The 21,036-nt window shown below is 39.8% G+C and overlaps 1 protein-coding gene across 18 annotated transcripts in view; it reads right to left on the minus strand.

The window, feature by feature from the left end:
* SUGCT (succinyl-CoA:glutarate-CoA transferase) overlaps positions 1-21,036 on the minus strand; it is a 735,129-nt gene that overhangs the window by 218,614 nt on the left and 495,479 nt on the right. The window contains exon 13 of one of the 18 annotated variants that reach the window (XM_054560563.2): positions 19,993-20,348. The exons of the other annotated variants lie outside the window; for them this stretch is intronic. Within the exon in view, the coding sequence (XP_054416538.1) occupies positions 20,232-20,348 (117 nt within the window). The 3' untranslated portion in view covers positions 19,993-20,231. Of the gene's footprint in view, positions 1-19,992; positions 20,349-21,036 lie in introns of those variants that run through there. 18 annotated transcript variants of the gene reach the window in all.

The following is a 21,036-nucleotide window of genomic DNA, read 5'->3' on the forward strand; positions in this document are numbered from 1 at the left end:
AACCTGCTTAGAAGTTACATTTTAAAATGTTATCTCATGAGCAGAGAGCTGAAACCAACATGTTTCAGGCCTCTAAGATGGCCTCCAATAGTCTGCATGTCCTGGTATACACTACTGTGTAATCCCTCTCTTTGAGCACAGATTGAATTTAGTTATCCCCTCCTAATGAATAGAATATGGTAGAGGTAGCAGAATGTCACTTCCAAGATGATTGGCTTCTGTCTCAGCCCTCTCTTTTTCTCTTCCTTGCCCTGAGGACTCCTGCTCTCATGTTGTCACCTGCAAAACTGAGATACCCACGTGGCAAAGAACTGAGAGAGGCCTCCATCCAAGAGCCTGTGCAGAACTGAGTCCCTTAGTCCAACATCTTATGAGGAAATGAACCTTGATTTCAAATTCCCCCCATTTGAACCTTCAGATGGGAATGCAGCCTAGGCCAGCATGTCAACTGCAGTCTTCTGAAAGGCCTTAGGCAGAGGCATCCAACTAAGCCATGCTCAGGTTCCTGACACAAAAACTAGGAGATAATAAATGTTTGTTTTAAGACATTACATTTTGGGATAATTTGTTATGCAGCAATAAATAACCAATATATTACAGGTTAATAATGAATAAAGTTAAGAGTAAGAAAATAGCAAGTGACTCTTTGATCTCTCCGTCTCTTGGCATTCTGAAATTTCTACCATATGGACAATTTTTGAATAACTGAAAATTACTCTTGGTCTTGGAAAGGAAGACACCTTTAGTTTAAGCAAGAGCCTCATATACATATTAATACCATTATTATGTCTCTATGTACTACACAGATTTAGAAATCAGCTATTCAACCAATTAAACCAACAATCAATCAATCTTTAATAACAAAATAAAATGTCCAAAAGAAATCTGAAAATAGAAGATATAATTAATATAAAATATCCTAAATCATTAGGTCTACCACCCCAGAATTTATTTAGAAGGCCTGATAGCATAGTGCTAGAGATCACAGAAGCAGTGGCTATGCAAAGGTTATCTAGTAACTTAGGGCAAGTTACATAATCTCTCAATGCTTCCCCTCCTCTCATCTGTAAAGCAGAGGTGTGACATGTAGAGACTATCACGGGGGCATCAGTAAAGTAAATGTGACATACTGTTATTACATTGTAAGAGGTAAAAAGTGGCAAAGAAGAAAAAAATTAAATTTGCTTGACTTCTGATCTCAAGCACAGGCATCTCAAATACTGCTGTTTGAATCTCAATTCTGACAATTAAAAAACATAGGAAAAAATTATTTTGAAAAATGGAAAGGTAATAAAACATACAGATTTCAAAACACCAGAGAAAATATAAGCAAAGAAAAAGCTCAAAAAAGGAAACATAAGTAACCATATAAAAAAAATAAATTAGTGAAAGAAGTTTTAGACCAATTATATTAGTAATGATAACAAATAAGAATAGCTCTCTTAAGTTTTTAAGAAAAAAGTTTCATAAATTTGTTCAAAGAACAAAATATTCTCATTATATTAGTTTCCTAGAGCTACTGTAACAAATTGCCTCAAACTAGCTGGCTTAAAACACAAAAATGTATCCTCCCACAGTTCTAGAAGTCCAAAATCAAGGTGTTGGGAGGCCAGTGCTCCCTCTGAAGGCTCTGAAGAAAAATCCCACCTGGTCTCTTTCTAGCCCCTGGTAGTTGCAGGCCATCCTTGGCATACTTGTAGCTGAAATGAAATAAAGTAGCAATAACACTTCGATTCCTGCCTTCACTTTCACAGAGCCATCTTCCACACAGTGTGTGTGGCTATGTTTCCTTGTAAGGACACCAGTCATGGGATTTAGGGCCAACCCTAATCAACTATGACCTTGTGTAAACTCAGTTACATCTGCAAACACTCTATTTCCAAGTGAGCTCACATTCACAGGTACCAGATACAGGTGCCAGGGGTTAGGACTTCAACGTATCTTTTGGGGAACACACAATTCAACCCACAACTATGTACCATGTTCAGAAGGTATATACCTGAAAACAATTGGAAGCAATTTAAATATATGACAAAAAGGAAACAGGCAAATTAGCATGCATCTATATAATCAAATATTTAAAATCTACTAAAACTTTGCGGAAGACTAATATATAAAAATATCAGTGATGTGATGTAAACTAAAATTATTAAAATATAAGTAGATGCTTAAATATGCAAAAAGATATAATGACTGCTAATAATATATGTATGTGTATATATACAGAAAAATCTTAGGGAAAGTACACTGAAATATTAATCATCATTGACATTGTTGGTAGGACAAGAGGTGATTTTTAGTTTCATCTTCATAATATTCTATACTTTAAATATTTTATTACAGTTAGAACGCTTTTCTAGACTTTTGTAGTCTTTGCATTACAGCAGTAAAAGTAAAGTATATTTTTTATACCCATCTTCTGATAGTTGTGAATATGCATCTGTGCTTTTTGAAGGGACTGAATCAATGTTCAAGGAATGTATGGGATGTAGGATAGCTTTGGGTTTACTCATAATGTAATAATGAAGATTATACACCAATGACTGGGTTTACAGTTAGGATCTCCTACTTGGTGGCTATGTGAACTTGGGCAAGTGGTCTAACTTTTTTTTTTCTGGAGTGCAGTGGCTCAGTCTCTGCTCACTGCAACCTCCACCTCCTGGGCTCAAGCGAGAAGCCTCATGCCTCAGCCTCCTGCCTCAGCCTCCCGAGTAGCTGGGATTTTACAGGTGCCCACCCCCATGCCTGGCTAATTTTTGTAGTTTAAGTAGAGACAGGGTTTCACCATGTTAGCCAGGCTGGTCTCAAACTCCTGACCTCAGGTGATCCACCTACCTTGGCCTCCCAAACTGCTGGGAGTACATGCGTGAGCCACTGCACCTGGCTGAGGGGCCTAACTTCTATGTGTCTCAGTGTTCTAACTTTAAAGCTGGATATATGATAGGGCTTGTCTCAGAACTCATTTTAGAAAGGTTTTTGCTCATATATTCAATAAGAATAATAAGTCAACTGCTTTTCACCGATAATTTGACCAGCAATTTCCTATGGAGTATCTGATAGTATCAGTAGTACTTTTGCACCAACCTAATGTATTCTGATTGAGTACATTCTCCTGAAATGCAGTAGGATGACTTCAATGACAAACAAGGCATAGTAGTATGAAAGTGACCCCTTAGATATTTGTGTTTGTCTCTCCCTTACCAAATACAATGGTAAGTTTGATATATTTCCCGATATTCTTTGATATCCTTCAAGTGCCTTGATATAATAGTGATTTAATGTTAGAGACTTTCAGTTACTTGTCCAGCCCCCAGTAAAAAATGGCCACAGGTGCTGAGGGCCCTGATATTATCTGTTCCTGCTTTGCCCTGTCAAGCTGCATGTGCTGAAGGCCTGTGACACTCAGGTGTACCCAGCCCAGCTTCGCTGAACTCTAGCCAGTGTGTTCAGAGCACAGGGGTCTGGGATTTGCCCACTACACTAATTCTGCTGGCAGGTGTGCCTGATTTCTGAATCAGCAGCAGCATTCTGCTCACCCTGATTCATTCATGCAACAGATATTCATTGAGTGGGAGGCCCTGTACTTACTAGATGCTGAACAAAATTGCACCTGCCTCCTCAAGTTTAGTGAATTAAAGCACTAAACAAATACAGAATGATACACTGCGATAAACACCAAGAAGAAAAACGATATGGTACAAAGACAAAGAACAAGAAGAACAGGTGACCTGGTTAGATTGGGTAGTCGGGGAAGGCCTGTTTGTGGAGGTGACAATAAATTAAAAACTTCAAGGATGAAAGTAACCTGCCGTGCAAAGAGTAGGGAAGACTGGCCCGGGAGAGGAAATAAATTCTGCAGGTGTGAAGGTCCTGAACAGGAAAACACTAGACCAGTAAAAATGATAGAAATGAAGCCAGTGAGTGGTACAAAGAAGGGAGGAAAGATATGAGTTAGCTAAACAGAGACCAGACCCTGCAGCACTTGGTCTTGTAGGACACAGGAAGAACTGCATTTTGATTTTGTTTTAATTTCACTGAGAAGGCATTGATGGGTTTTAAACAAAGAAAAAAACCCAGCTATTTAAATTACATTTTTATAAAAGTGGCTGCTTTCTGAAAAACAGATAGGAAATAGATAATAGATAGAAAAGGGTAGAAATGGAAAGACTAATAAGGAGGCTATGAGGAGTTCCAAGTGAAGCATAATGGGGCCTTGAACTAGTGCGGTCACAGAGAATTGGAGGCATTTGAGCTTTATGTTAGGAAAGCCATAATAGAGTTATATTATATGTGGGGAAGAAGAAGGAACTAAGGGCCATTGCTAGGATTTTTGCTTGAGCAAATGGCTGGCTGGTGAGGTCATTCATTGAGATAAGCATAGACTTAAGAAAATCTTGTTGAGGGTGTCTGGTAGTGGTGAAGATGAAAAGGGGGACTAGAGTTCAGTCTTGAAAATGTGGTTAACTGAAATACCTGCGCATCCAGTATCCCAATGGAGATGAAAAGAGGCAGTTAGATATCCATGTCTGGAACTGAGACATGGGGTCTAAGCTAAGGATGAAAATGTGGAAGTTGTAACTGGAACTGCCTTGTGAGACAGTTCCCACTGTGAATAGAGCCTGGGCTTGAACCCCAGCTTGATTGGCAGAGAGGCTGACCTCCCACCTGTTCCTCTTCACTGTGCAGTAGACCCAGATCTACCCTCGGATCCCACTGGATCCCAGGTGTTTGATATCGAGACTGATATGACCTAGAGATTCCCTACCAGGCTTCTATACCAAAGGTCTGCCTCCTCCAATCTGAATCCAGTCTATACTGGACCAGGTGTCTGTGGTCTACCGTGAGCTTGTATTTAAATGAGTATTAGCAGAAAGGTAGTGTCTTTCTGAGGAGGATGAATCCACAGTGCTTCAGGGAAGTAGGGTAGGAAAAATCTTGGAATAGACGGCCTTCTTTGCAAGCAATTGAATAGATATTGCTCATGTGGTGTGAACTGAGGAGTATACAAGAGAGGCAAGCCCTGATACATTTATTTCATGTCCACTTAGTCCCTGGCCCTTTGTACATGGTAGGCCCTCCCACACCACATTCCAGCCTGGGAGACAGAAAAGAGCCACGGCCCACAGCACCAGGCTCTGGTGTTCTTCTAGGACTGTCCTCTCACTTGCTCTCTAGAACAATGGGGCTCTGATACTCTTGTCCAACTCCCTAAGAGCGATGGGGACATTTTAGGCAGAGCAGCCAAAAGGACGGAAGGCGTGGAGTTAAGATGCAGCCCATGTAACAGCCACGAGCAGTTCAGTGTCTCTCCCCGCCAGGTAGGTGCTGACTAACAGAGGAAAAGGAGCAGGAGATAGCAGATGGGGGTACAGAACAGCAGCACCTGCTCTACAGAGCGATGTTGACTCATGAGATTAAAAGGCCTGCAGTGGACAGGAAGAAGGGACCAGCAGGGGAAGCATGTTGAAATGTATCATGCTGTAAGCACTGGAGAACAGCTGACACAGAAACACAGCCACAGTGCAGTTGAGGGAAGGTGCAAGATCTGCCTTGCCCATGGACCCAGGTGCGGAGAGGAGGCTGGGCTCACAAAGCAACTTGTGTAGACCCCATAAGCCAGTCTGAGGAGGGCAAGTTTCGGTGACGGCAAGCATCACACAAGGTCTGCCCACAAAGGAAATGAGGAGACGAGGAATGACAGGAGCTTCCTCCTGCACACGGAATTCCAGGAGCTGCCAAACTCCCTAATAGCATGGCTCCCTAATAGCTGGCAACTGCCTGACAGTTCTAAGAGTGATGACATCCAGAGATGAAAGGGTTTAGCATCCCTGAGCAGAGAGTGCCTGTGGGTGAGCCGACTGCTCATTAACCTGGGCTGAACACCCTGCATGGTTTCTTGGGCTCAACAAACACAGCTGTAGAAAGTTTTAAAAATTGACATCTTTCTTCTGAAACATAGATCCACCCATGGTGGCCCACAGGGTTGTGAATCAAAGCTGAAATGCAGAGGCAATGTGAGGAAAAGCAAAAGCATGATCAGTAGTGAGTGGCTCCATAATCCAGAAAGCAGTGACTGAGGGTAGCTGTGGGCACAGTCCAGAACCAGAGAGGTAGTAAGGAGAGAGAACACTCAAGGGGACAGCACCTTAATCTGGACATGGAAGGCACTTTAAGACAGATCAAGATCAGGAGACAGGGTGTTCGCTATATGGGGGAAATCAATAATGAACTGCCAAGGAATAAGGATTTATTTGTCGGAATTTCTCCCAGGAAACCTCCGCCATCTTTCCCACCTCCTATAGTTTCAGAACTTACATAGAAGCTGATGTAGGAGTCAGTTAGGGATCAATCTATCCTCTTTATTACTGGTAAAGCTGGACCAGAGAATGTGGCTAGTATCTGAGGTCACAATCAGACTTCCTACCTTCCCGCACCCATCCCAAATGACAGGCTTTCCGGAGGCAGACGCACAGCTTGCCCAGTAAGATTAGCACAAGGGGAAAGAAGAACATGTCCTGCCCGCAGGCAAACTGGGCTGACAGAAAGAAAGCCCCAGGGGGCTGAGCCACAGAAAGTCAGCTACTCTCCCCAGTTAGGCAATCAGATAAGTCCCCCCTTTCCTTTGGGAGGGGGCTGGCAGGAAGGGTGAAAGCTTCCTCCCTTCCTAGTATTTCCAGAAGGACAGATGTTTCCATTTTACGGGCCTCAGTGGGGATGCCTAGAAAGGAAGAAAATTAGCCTCCTTCCATTATACTGGCATATATCGTCAGATTGTACATTCTGATATTTAGAGAAGAAAAATTCAAATGAGCTAGTAGAAGTCCTAGAGATTTTTTTGATCCACTTGTTTTCAAATGTTTGCCTTTTAGCATTGAACTCTTTCTTCAAATATAAAACAAAAGACAGAGCTGTTCTTGTTGAATGGGACAAAAACGTAAGAGGTGTGGGAAGTCCAGGCTCAACCAAGAGGATTCCCCTCTCCTCCCCAGCACCATCCAAAAGCAACTCAGAGGAACCAGGCACTTCACACTATAGTTTCCAGACCTCTGAAATGGTTCTACTGCACTGGAAAAATGTTAAACAGAGAACTTATGTGACTGCCCAAATTGCACAGCTGAATTAATGGTGGAGGTACTGTACTAGGATCCATCATGGTTTGGCTCATCTTGACAAGGTCTTAAAATCAACACAGAGAGTTTCAAGTCACTTGAAAGGGACTTATATTATTAACACCAGTCTAATTTCTTCTTATCTTGCAATATACCTCATCTTCTAATGCCCATAGGTCTTAGAGGAGGCTGTACCTAGCCAGGAAGTTCACACTGAAAAATATCACTAAAAAGAGTTGTGCCACTGCCAGTAATACAGATCTTTGCAAAGTGGCAAGTAATTATAATCCAAATGGTTTAACTGGAGGAAAAGTGATGAGCTAATGGAGCTTCCAATCACCTCCAACACAATAATTTGAATAAGGTGTCTTTCTCTGGTTTTGTTTTTGTTTTTTTGCCGCCCCTTGCCAGAAGGGACCAGTCAACAAAAACAACCATTTGTCACAATGGGCAGCTAATTCGACCATATTGCCCTCACTATAACCCTGGCTTTCCATGAGCAAGGAGGTGGTGAGGGGGGTGTTTCTAAACAAACAGAAAAAAACCAATTTGGCTACTGCATGCAGAATCAGGTGGAATCACATGAAATCCAATGAAATGAAAACACTGAATCACGTTTTTGTAAATCATAAATGGCCAAATACTGGCACTTTAATATGTTTCAACCTGTATTTCACTGGCCTGGTTCTCAACTGACTCTTACCTTCCAATATTCCAAATAACAGGCTTTAGTCCCTTGTTCATCCCTGATTCTGCCTCTTAACTTAGGACAGGGACCAGTAAATATAGTGCAGCCTTCTACTTAAGGTTCTGTGTGACTGAGCATGTCACAGGAGTTATATCATGGCCCTTCCTCCAGCTAATACTGGTTCTTGTCCATTCCCTTCCTTCTCCTTACCCTCAGTTCATGCCCACACACCCACCATCATACAGAGACTGCTGAGACCACCAACCCATTTCATACCAACTGCCAAACACTTTACAGAATACAGAAGAACTTTCACTACTTTCGGAGGTCACAGAAGGCCCAGGAACCAAGGTTTAGTATCTCTGCATTTGATCACTTATTCTTCCCAAGAACATTATCAAAAGCATATAAAAACATTTATTTCTATTATCCCCTTCATAATTATATCCACAGCATAATCTCTACAAAAGCATGTGCATGGTTTAAAAAGCCAGTAAGTGTCAGGGGGATTCAGATCATCACCCATTGGCAAGCCAGAATATCACTATTACCAAACTTACTTTACAAAACAAAGTGGAGGTAAAGACCACGGGAAGGGAAATTCAAACATCAAACAGGATTGATGGGTTTATCATCATCGCACTACATTACAGAGTGACCTCTGCAGACTGGAAATTGGGTTACATCAACAAACCTCACTTTAAAGTGTGAGATGAAAGAGTGCCTCCCCTAACGTTTTGTGGTATAACTGGCTCAGGTTTAAAGAAAGTATGCAGCCAGGTACCCGTGTCACATTTCAATCTGTGATATTGACATGGATGTGAAAACCCAAGCCTTTGAAACTGAGCCTTTCATAAGTTGAACAAAAACCTGAAATGCACTCTCCTGCGAAGACCTGAAGGACAGAGAAGGTAAGATGATAAAGGGGAAACCTTTACACATGGAACATTTTTGAATTTTCCTGCCATGGGCCATAACTCAAGTGTGTTAAAGTAGAGCTTAGCTCAAATAATTGACATTGGTTTGTTTGGTTTTCCTTGATCCCAAGGCTTACCTGCCTTGTAAAGATTCCAAAACATCAGCAATGTGTTGCCAAAGTAAGGAAAATTATTAGGGTAACAGAACCAGCCATACTTAAGTTAGATTCAATTATCCGACCCCACCGCACCCAAGAGCACCCTCTTGTCATTTATTTATTTAGCCAAACTAATTTCTCTGTTGACTTGGCAAACTCTCAGGCAAGCAGTGAAGAGCTCGGGCAGTAAATGCAAGCTTCATTAACCCACTGCAAATGATCTTCATATTTTTTTGATAATGTTCCAAAAGGAAAATGTCTCTGCCCTTTACTTTCAATTTCTAGTCTTTTGCTTTATAGAATACAGAAAAACTATAATTTCTAGATTTAATGTACAAATTAACAGATACCAAGCCAAATGTCTTATCCTTTGGTTTTATTATTTGGTGTGTATACAGGAAATGAAGGGACTGCAGAGGGAGGGATTTCTCAACTTCCCATGAATCATTTAAAACAAGGTCCTCAGGCTCTGCCCACTTGTGACTTCAAGGTTAAGAACGGGAAGAGAGATATCACAAAGGGTATTTGAACTTCTTGTAAACAGGGATAAAAGGCTATTTGTAAATATCTCATGATGCAAACAAGTCTCCAATAGTAGAACACCAAAATGTCCTGAAAGTTTTAAAGTCTTGAAAATATCTCCAGCCCCAGGTCCTTCCTTGGCTTCCAGCCAGGTCCAAGTCCCCTTTACCAGGAACACAACCCCAGGATGCATTACGCTTCCTAATTCTTCATAGTCTGCTTCATTTGGCAAAGGACCTAAACCTAACCACAACAGTTAAAAAGAAAGGCTTGCATTCTACTATAAAATATACAAATCATGAAATGTATACAACTAACAAAAACAGTTTTGGTACTACTTGATGAGAAGAATTTTGTGGGGGGTGTGTGTGTGTGTATGTGTTTTTTAATTCAGCATTCCAGTAATGTGAAACCACTGTTTAAGGTAGAAAATCATTTTTCAATCTCAGGAAACATCGTTACTAGCTGCCAAAAGTCAATCCATATAATAAGAAATATTTGCTAATGCTGAACACCTGCACTTTTATAGATAGCCTCTCAGGACAGCTGTGGCTGAGTCTTCAAGTCTACCAATACAGCAGCCAAGTAAAAACACAAAATTTTAGATAAGAATGCTTGTTGAATTAGCCATGCATGTATCTACACTAAGTCTAGTATATTTATTGGTGGACTCTGACAGTTATTAGATACAATAAAGTACAATACAAAATATATCCAGGATAAGGTTTCCAGCTGCTAAATGCTTACATCTTGAGGTGGTAAGATACACAAATCAAAACATACTAAAGGTATAAACATATATCATGCTTATGGAAGCCATGTGTAAATATTTATTTCACTTCCCATGGTTAGATTTAACTTTTTTAGTTTCATTGTTTAATTTTTCTGACTTGCTGGGTTTAATAGGAAAAGGCGGCCACCAGAAGTTTGAGGGAAGGATTCATTAAGAAGGTGCAAGCATTGTTTTATATCTTTCTGAAATGAGTTCTAGCAAGTGCCTTAAGGATAGTTTACACTTTCTTGCATACTATTCAAACATCATGATGCTGAATCTTCATAGTTTTCTAATTGCATTAGTCTTCTCTAACCAATCAAGCAAGAGACAGAGAAAGACGACTTGAAAATTATTACTATAAATAATAAAAAGCATTTATTGAGTATCGACTAAGAACCGGAAACTGAATGACATCCTTTACAGACAGTGAGTTTAATTCTTACAACATTCTGAAAAAGCAGGCCAAACACAGTGGCTCACGCCTGTAATCCCAGCACTTTGGGAGGCTGAGGTGGGTGGATCACCTGAGGTCAGGAGTTTGAGAACAGACAGGCCAATGTGGCGAAACTCCGTCTCTACTGAAAAAAAACACAAAAATTAGACAGCATGGTAATCCTGTAATCCCAGCTACTCAGGAGGGTGAGGCAGGAGAATTGCTTGAACCTGCGAAGTGGAGGTTGCAGTGAGCCAAGATCCCGCCACTGCACTCCAGACTGGGTGACAAGAGCGTGACTCCTTCTCAAAAAAAAGAACAAAAAAACAAAACAAAACAAAAAACAAAACAAAAAATCTGAAAAAGCGTATATTATTACCTTTCTTTTACAAGCAAATAAATTGAAAATCATAGTAATTGATGTGACCGTCTCAAGTTAGATATTTGATAAGTCAATTCTTATCTGGTAATAGAACTGGAATTTAAACCCAAGTTCATCTGCTGTGAGATATTGTGGTATTTCTTCTGTGTTATACTTCTTCTTTTGCCAATATTTAATTAGCACTGATTTGTTTGCTGGGCGCTATACTGGGAATGTAGTGGTAAATTAGGCAGATGTGGTCCTGCCATCACAGTTTACGATCTAGCCTGGGAGACAGACCTACAAGGAGTACTAATAAGTAAAATTTGGGCTATAAACAGACAGTATAGCATACAAGGGGACAAAAGGGGAACCTGACCAAATGATATAAATTCTGCATTCTGCACAAGATGCCACAGAAAACTATTTGCTGAGTAATCAACTTCATCCCCTAAACTTCAAGTCATCCCACTGTTCACTCAATTCAATCTCAATAGTGTGAGATTTCTATTTAAATAAAATGTTATCCAATCAGTTTTCTTTGGTTTCTATGATTTCAGCAGGGCCAGGTAGAATAATTAGATTAGAGGTACTGGATAGGTTCTTCTTAAATTTCTTTCTTTGGATTTCAAGCCTTTCTAATGCCTTTGTCTTCCAGCACATGTCCCGCCTAATCATGTCTGAAGTAGCCTATTATTCCCTCTCTTTCACCCAGTCATGACCTGTTTATCCCCATCACACCTCCAGAAGGCAATCTGACATCACAGGCATTGCATCCCTACTACATCATTTTCCTAATATACACCCTGCTCCTTTCCTCCCTTACTGGCCCCTATAGCACTTTGCACACAAGGATTGAGCAAATCCCCAATGGCAGAAAGGACAAATTCATATTATTCTTGGGTACTGGGTCTTCTCATACTAAGCAGAAAAGTCAGAATGTTTCTGGCAGCACTCTAATCAAGCTTTTATCACCTTGGAACATGTGTTCGGTCATTTCTATCTTCAGATTTTTTCAAAAGCAGATACAAGCCATGTAAAGTGCTGAGATTAACTAGAATTCTTTAATATGCACAGGATAGATGACCTCTGCCTGCAGACTACACTCTCATGAGAGTGATCCAGCCAGAGCTTCACCTACTCTCTTTCATCAAGGAAGCATTTCAGAATGCAAATGAGAGTAATATTATTAAAGCAAAAAGCTTGAATCTGCTCAATTTTTTAAAAAATAAACCACTCGAATTCACTTAACTAGTAGTAATTAATTGCCTATGTTTTACAACACACCTCACAGCCAAGGCACTGTGATTACAAACCTGCCACCAAAACAAGTGCCGGATATTTGAAGGCAGTGGCTAGTAACCCTGCACTCTAAAAGCAACTTACTGTTCAAGAGAGGTAAGCTACAGAAACAGGGACTGACAGGAGCTCTTTTGTGGCAAATTAGCTGAAATCATAAGTAGTTCAGATAAAATGCACCACATATGCTCAAATACATACCCATAGCCTCTTCTAAAAATTTCAAGCAGTATCAGGACAGATAACAATGTAATCAAGTACTTACAAATACTCTGTACAAGTCATTAGAAGAAACACTGTGTTACTGAGCCCAAAGCTTTCCTTCCACATTGGCTGATTGTATAGAAACATTATGCCTTCTAAACCTTTCGTACTAAAAAATCTTCCAATCACCATATTATAATCTCAAAGAAGCACATTTCATGCTGTTAGCATAATAACCAATTAGTTAATGTGTGAGTATGAACACTTTTATAAAACTAAGAAACAAGAGAGGTAAATACATGACAGCATCTCTCCAGGTTCTCAGTTAGAAGCAAAACATGGAGAGACTAAGCTGTGGTGTTCCTACTAGAGGACCATCACACTGAAGTGGGGATAGCCAATTTTCTCAGTCTAGAGAGCCATGTGTTCTGGTAGTTTGCTGACTAGGGTCTGATGTTAAAGAATTAACAACAAATATCAAAAAGATGTTTTAACTCAAGGAACTACCCTGGTGTCTGGGGTCAAGGGGTCCTCCCCATTTCCTATCAAACACTTCTTTCTGCCTTTAGAGATTCTGGTTCCTATGCCTCAGCCATACCTCTCCTTGCAAGATATTAGATTTCAATGTTTCAGGGGAGGCTGCCTTGTGTGGCAAGACACCAAAGGACCTTCTATTCACTAGGTGGTCAGTCTTAGCACATTCTCACCAAGTCCCAGTGTAACTCTGTGAGCCATAAGGATATCTGGCTTTTCCCATTCCCAGCAAACAGAAAGATGAAGCTGAATTGAGAAGTTGAAAATCTCCATTATGATTTCCCTTTTAGATATTTTAGTGAGTTTTCCCTGGAGGGAAACAAAATTATGAGTTCATCAAACATAAACGGGAAACATGAGCTTCATCAGTCATCCCCGCATATTAAAAGTAGCTCCCCTTTTGGGTTGCTCATGAAATAAAATTGGTAATAGCTTATTCCCAAACTTTTCTAGATCTTTTAGCCCCAGGAGCACACAGCAAAAGTCACCACTCCTTTCACTAGTAATATTTCCTTCTGCCTTTGTGAAATCCTTGCCAGGAAAGGAGGGGTTAGGGATATCTTTCTGAATATTTTGGGGACATACATGTATCCAAAAGGACCATTTAAAAAATTTTAAGACAAAAATAGTCAGGCATGATTAATTAGAATGGATGCAGACAATATGGCTTTTTAAATTGTGGTAAACTTTATATATAACATAAAATGTATCCTTTTAAGCATTTTAAGTGTACAAAATACATTCACAATGTTATATAACCATCACCACTCTTCACTACCAGAACTTTTTCATCATCCCAAATAGAAACTCTGTACCCATAAAACACAAGCTCCCCATGCACCCTGCCCTAGTTCCTGGCAGCCTCTAGTTTACTGTGTCTTTAAGAATTTGCCTATTCTAGGCACCTTGTATAAGGACTATAGTGCTTTTAATGTCTAAAAATTCTTTGTCATTCCTTTACATCAAAGAATTTCCCTTCCCTTGACCGTGGGCCTACCTTAGTGACACATTCCTAATGAATAGAATGAGGTAGAAGCGGCACTGGGTAAATTCCAAGCTCAGACAGAGGCAATACAGCTTCCACCTGACTCCCTCCCCACCTCTCCCTGGAAGCCAGCCTCCATACTCCGAGAAATCCAAGCAGCCACATGTAGAGGTCAAGGGGGTTCTGGCCACAGCCTCAGCTGAAGACCCAGTCAACAGCCAGCATCAACCACTAGTCATGTGAGGGAGCCTTTAGCTAATTCCAGCGTCCAGCTTTAGAGCCACCTCAGCCGATGCCATGTGAAACAGAGACAAGCTGGCCTCATCCGGCCCTCCCCAAATGTCAGATTCATAAGCAAAATAAGTGTTATCATTTTGTGTCCAAAATGTGGGGGTAGTTTGTTATGCAGCGATAGAGATTTGGAATACCAACCAGTCATGGTGAATGCTGGCCAGTACATCACATAGGTATATATCGGCTGAATATCTGTGCTCCACGTATCCCATAGAATAGATTAAGCCAAAAATTCACAAGCCAACTCCAGGGAATCCTGGAGACAATATGGCTGTGGAATATTTAGGTCAATTAAGTCCACAGTAACTTAAATCCAAAGTTAAGGTAGGAAGGAATCAACAGTCTTGAATCATCCAGTGATACCTGAGTATCTGCACAATGGTGATTAACATTCACACATTGGGAGAAAACAAAATTCATCTTTTGGCTATTTTGATAACTTGCCCCTTCATTTAATAAATACTGGCAATAAAAACAGATTAATAGAAGATCTCAGTGGCAGAAGAAGAGACAACAATGCAGACAGATTCTGTTCTGGCAACAACAGGACTGAAAGAAATAAATGTTTCAAAATATTCCCTTATTTGGAGCTTCAGTACAATGTGTTTATATAGAGATTCTTATTGCTATTTTGTGTTAATTTAATTTGATTAGCATTCAATGTTTTTTCTGGCTGATAACTCATGACTTTCTTTAGTTCTAGAAAATTCTTAGCTGTTGTCATCTGTTGTATATAGTCTTTTCTTCACTCTTCTGAAATTCCTGTATTTCATGTCTCAGTTCATCCCCTGATGCTCTTCTCTTTCATAGTATATCCAACTCTTTCTTTCTGCAATATTTTATGTAATTGACTCAATCCCTATGTGTTTTTGTTTTGTTTTGTTTTTTGTTTTTTTCTTTTTTGGAGACAGAGTCTTGCTCTGTCACCCAGGCTGGAGTGCAGTGGTGCGATCTTGGCTGACTGCAACATTTGCCTCCTGGGTTCGAGTGAGTCTCATGATTTAGCCTCCCAAGTAGCTGGGACTACAGGCACTGGCCACCATGCCCAGCTAATTTTTGTATTTTTAGTAGGGACAGGGTTTTACCATGTTGGCCAGGCTGATCTTGAACTCTTGGCCTTAAGTGATCCACCTGCCTCGGCCTCCCAAAGTGCTGGGATTGCAGGGGTGAGCCACTGTACCCAGCCTCAGTCCCATTTTCATTAACTGTCACTTCAACTGTGTTCGATCTATTATTTATTCTCCTAATTAGAGTCTTTTTCGAACATTTAAACTGTATGAAAATTTTATTTACAAGATTTGTAATGAGTTATTGGCTGTATTCATTCATATTAATTTCAAAAAATTTGATTTTTCTTGACAATCTCTTTTTACTACTTAATTTGGATACTCATTCCTTTTTTATCTTTTCAAAGATTTATAAAATAATTTTCAAATAACTTGAGCAATGCATGATAATGTCTATTTCCTTAGGTGTTAATGCTTCCCATTTGTTGGGTGCACTGGCTATCTGCCTTAAATTCCCTCACGTTTTAAAATTTGGGCTTGTAAGCTCTTCTTGCCTAGGAAATTTTGTTTTGCTTCATTGTTTTTATCTCTTTCTAAACTTGCCTACCTGTAGTGGATAGTTTCACAATTGCCTCAGCCCTGACACCACAGTCTACAGTGCAGAACCAGGTCTTATAGTAGAAGTCTGGGATCTTGCCAGGAGGAAATCATAGTCAGTTCCTGTGGGATCACATGGAGGCACCACTGGAAAATCCACTGGAATGAGCAAGTAGCTGATTCCTCTCTGGGCCACATCATTTCTGCCACAGCCCTTGACATCATACAGAGCAGTAGCCCTTGAGACGCATTGCGGTGGGTTGCATTTAGTGCCTCATGGGGTTTGGACGACAGGGGTTAGATTAGCTCCCTCTTTCCCGTCTCAGTGCCCCAGGAACTTCAGCGCCAGCTCGCCATGTGTTTTTTCACTGTGTTTTTGTTCAGCAGAAATTTTTATTTTAAATTCTGCTTTATAAGTGAAACTCTATTCTTTAAGTCTTTTTTTCCTCCAACTCTCTGTGTTCCAGGTAGATGGAGAGGCACTCCCTGCTTTGTATTCCATGTGTCCTCACTCTGCCATTTTGACTATAGAGGCAAGAATCAGAATAAGAGTGATTCTTTTCATTTCCTCAAGTTAGCATGAAGATCCCTATATTTTCATAGATAAAATTTCATATTTATCATGATGGACAGAAGAAGGTAAAACAAGCATATCATCGCATAAAATGATATATTTGCTCTAATAAAGAACTAAAAATAATATTACGATGCAAGTATTATAGGTAATGCAAAGGTCTGATAAATATTTGATTCAGTGCTAACTTTTAAATATATATGCATGTATATTTATGCAAAACCAGAAGATATGTAGAAAATCACACACATTGTATTCCTCACATAGGACATGAACCTTTCACAGATCTCCTAAACTGTACCTTTATGAGCCTTTAAATCTTTGGAATTGGTGGGTTTTGCTTGAGATTCATAGCATAAACAACTTTCTGGCCAGGTGAGGACTGGCTCTTTGGTTATAATTTTCAAAGATAAGTCCTGATTGCTTGATTTTGTACCAAGCACCTGCTAAAAGGTATTGCTTTCCTGGCTAAAAGTGCAGGTGATTTGACATATGCACTGACTGACAAGAGACTTCATATAAATGTTTGTCTACATGTCAGTTCATTGTGAACAAACTTTAATATGTTCAAAATCCTGAGTCAAGTCAGCCCATTTCAGTGTAAGCCCATCTTTCTGCAAAGAAATGTGTTTTGGCATACAGGACATATCACTGAATGTTTATTTTACTTAAAACATGAAGGAGAAATGTTCTTTTGATCCTCAATACTAAGTATTCAATAGATTTAAAAGAGAAAACAATATAGACACTTTTGGTTTCAATATTATTTAAAAGTGTCTGTACAGAAACTCAGAGGCAAAGTTACTGAGCATCTTCACTAGGTGATAAAAAGAATGAGTAAGATATACACAATTCCTCCTCTAGCCAATTTTATAATACAGTTATCTTATGCTATGTGATGAATCTCTTATAAATCAGTCGATTCTCTTCTCTCTCTCTGTCATAGTTTTCGAAGCTATCCTCCTAGGGATACTGCCTTGCACATATTGTGTTCTCATAAATATGTGCATAATGAATGTGGCACCACTAGAAGCTCAAGATGAACCAACATGGCTTGACTTTTATTTTTAATTAGCTAAAGAAAAAACCTCTTTATAATAGAGTCTGTATCCAGTCTTATGAAATGTACAGGTCACTAAATTTAGGCAACACTAGTGACACCTAAGAATACTCATGCATTGTTCTCACTCATAGGTGGGAATTGAACAATGAGAACACATGGACACAGGAAGGGGAACATCACACTCTGGGGACTGTTGTGGGGTTGGGGGAGGGGGGAGGGATAGCATTAGGAGATATACCTAATGCTAAATGACGAGTTAATGGGTGCAGCACACCAGCATGGCACATGTATACATATGTAACTAACCTGCACATTGTGCACATGTACCCTAAAACTTAAAGTATAATAATAATTTAATTTAATTTAATTTAATTTTAAAAAAAGAATACTCATGCACTTCAATTTCAAGTGAACTTGTATACTAGTCTCTTTTGCTTAAAAATTCTAAATGGAAGACTTTAAATCTCTATTTTGAAGATGCAGTGAAAAATAAATCATATTTTCAACTACTTGTGTGACTGACATATACTTGACATTCAAATCTTTTTTGAACGAATGAATGAATGAACATGGTTTTACACTATCTGTATGGAAACAGATACATAACATTCTTTTTCTTCTTGCTCAGGCATAGAACGACCAGAAAGTCAGAAGAAAGAAACTGGTGGGGTAACTCCATATTCCTTTTTCATGTCTATCTAGTATGTCTTCATGTTGAGTGACTAGGAAATGGAAAATAAAGTACAGATGATGAAAATGGACTAAAAAATAAAAATGAATAAATAAAGTACAGAGGAACAGATGCCTGAACACCACCACCCATGGCAATCACAGACCACCTAAGGAGACTCAGAGGCAGAAGATTCAGAGAAGCAGGTTTGGCATTTACTAGTTATACACCACATGCCAGGCCCACTGTCTAAGGCCGTCATTCTTACTTTCCAGCAAAAGGCCAGCACGGGAGCTTATCAAGGCTTCAGAGTGATGCTGACACAGGGCAGGAAAGAATCAGGACTTCCATCCCATGAGGGAGACAATGTCAGACAAGAATGGGTCATTCTGAGGGTCCACCTGTGCCAAATGCATCCCACTCATATTTACGGTGGACACAGTATGTATAAAGCACCATTTCCAGGCCCTGGAGATCCTGTGGAAAATGAGGTCCTGCTCCTGGGGAGCTAGCATTCCAGGAGAAGAGTTAGAAAGGGCTCTGGCTTAGGAGCATCTGCAGGGATTAAGATCAGAGTCCAAAGAAAGAACTCAGTAACTTCAAAAATCAAGTTGGGGATGACCCTGGATTATCAAAAGTAAAAGTTCAAATCCATGTAGCAATGAGGTAAATCTCTATTTTCCTAGAAGAAAAGATAGGAGCCTTTTCATGATCAGGGGAATATCAACTCAGTAGTCTTCTAGCCTTCTAGCTATGTCCTATGAGAAAAGACAGAAGCCTGTCCATGATCAAGGGAATCTTAACTCAGTGGCCTTCTAGCTACCTTTGTCAAACCCTACCCAGGCTTTTGAGATGGAACTGCTCTTATATCTCAGGAGAGATGGACATCTGCAGGCAGAATCTGATCTAAGAAGTCTGTGGCATTACCTTACTGATTTCAAAAAGTAAGATCTAAACATGGATCCCTTCTTCCCCTCTATGGTTATCCAGATCCAATCCAAGCACGGGATTTCAGATCATGAAAGGACTAGCTTTTGCCAATTTGTAGGGAAACTGCTGATTTAGTTCTTTGATGAGTGAAAACCATCAAATGTTGAATTTGTTGAATTGTAAAACTAAATCTAAACAGCTGGTGGCAGGAAAAACAAATGTCACGTGGTAATCTTTATTCCTGTTCAGGATGCATTTTATATCCAAAACCCATAACCATCCATACACAGCCAAGCTTAGGAAGAAAGGGTGTTATTAAGCATAAATCAAATCAGGAGTCTATGTTGAAAGCTAAATGGTTTCTTGTTACACGTAAATAATGCTGAAAAAAAAACAGAATCACTGAAAGTAAAGCTGTGCAATACAATTATGCCACAATAGAGTGCTCATGAAAACAAATACTCTCTCCTGTTTTCATGTTTGTTCTTTCCTATCATTCTAGGACACAGGGTTAGGGAGACAGGAAGCAGTGGGGTGAAATAAAAGAGCTTTGGACTTTACAGTCCGAAAGATTTGGGTAAGAATGTCAAGTAACCACGTACTAGATGATGTGGTCAAATCACACAGCCACTCTGAGTCTCAAATTTCTAATCTATAAACAGAGATACTGACACCCATATCATAAGATTTTTGTACGAAATTAACAAGTCTCCCACCCATCCCCCTGACCCCGTGTGTGGGTATCATACACATCTACACACACAAACACAAAGACACACAGACACACACAAAGACCAGTTTATAAATCCCCACTCTGTTAGCTCAGAATCTTGAGTATACTTTATTATACAACTTTTAAAGTATTTGCTATAAATTTACCTTTTCTATTAGACTGAGAGCCCTTTTGGGGGACAGGAGATGTATCATATTGTCTTTCCGTCATGAGGATTTAGAAAGTTATTGGCATACAGTTAGTCAGAAAAAGTTACTTCATGTTTTTGTTTTTTTAACATTTATTATGCTCATGTCCTAAGAGTGCTCTTCTCCATTTACTGAGATAGGATAGCATCTAAGTTCCAATATTCTATCGTGCACAGGCAAAATCTTTTTTTTAACCAAAAACAATATTACAAAAAGAGGTCCTACTATTTTTTAGTTTCTGCTTATCCTTTTTGTTGGTCGCTCTTTCTTCTGAAATAGCATCTCTGTTCTCCATTGGGTCAGGCGGCTGTGAGCAGAGAGCAGGTATTTTATAATGTCAACTAATCAAGCCATGGATGAAGAAGAAAAGGACCCAGTTCCCCACTTCCAGAGGGTCAACGGGAAGCAGGGCAGGGGCTTCCCTCTGTGTTGTGACTTCGTATGTAGCTGGTATTACAGGACTTTGGGTTTGTGCTAAGGAACATCACTGAAGGAGAAATAGTAGATGAAATGAGAAAGCAGCTCACAGGAGACAGGTTTCCCTGTAGCATAAAGGAACAGGTTGGAGGAAGTGATGGCAGGCACAAAGCGTGGGACCGCTCTGGCTGGTTGAGGAGGAAGTAAGGAGTGTTCCATGCCTTAGTATAGATTTAAAATCATGAAGCAAGAAGTCAGGAGTCAAGGGCAATATAGGCAGGTAATCCCCAAAACTGTTCTCTCCTGAAGTGCTAGGCTTTTATTTCTCCAGTGAAATTGGCCTAAAAAATTTAGAATGTCTCCTCTCAAACCCTGTAGCTTCTCACTGCAACTCTGCAGGTCACAAAATGAGCTCCTCTTGTGGATCAACAGATCTTTTCAAGAGTCATGAACATTATCCTTCCAGGGTAATTTTACATGTAACATAAAATTTATCCATATGCAAAAAATTACATGTAATTTACATATGGATAAAACATATAGATTTAAAAACTGGTATTTCTTAATACATAAACCTG

The sequence above is a fragment of the Pongo abelii genome, chromosome 6 (genome assembly GCF_028885655.2).
Source record: "Pongo abelii isolate AG06213 chromosome 6, NHGRI_mPonAbe1-v2.0_pri, whole genome shotgun sequence".
Lineage (NCBI taxonomy): Eukaryota > Metazoa > Chordata > Mammalia > Primates > Hominidae > Pongo > Pongo abelii.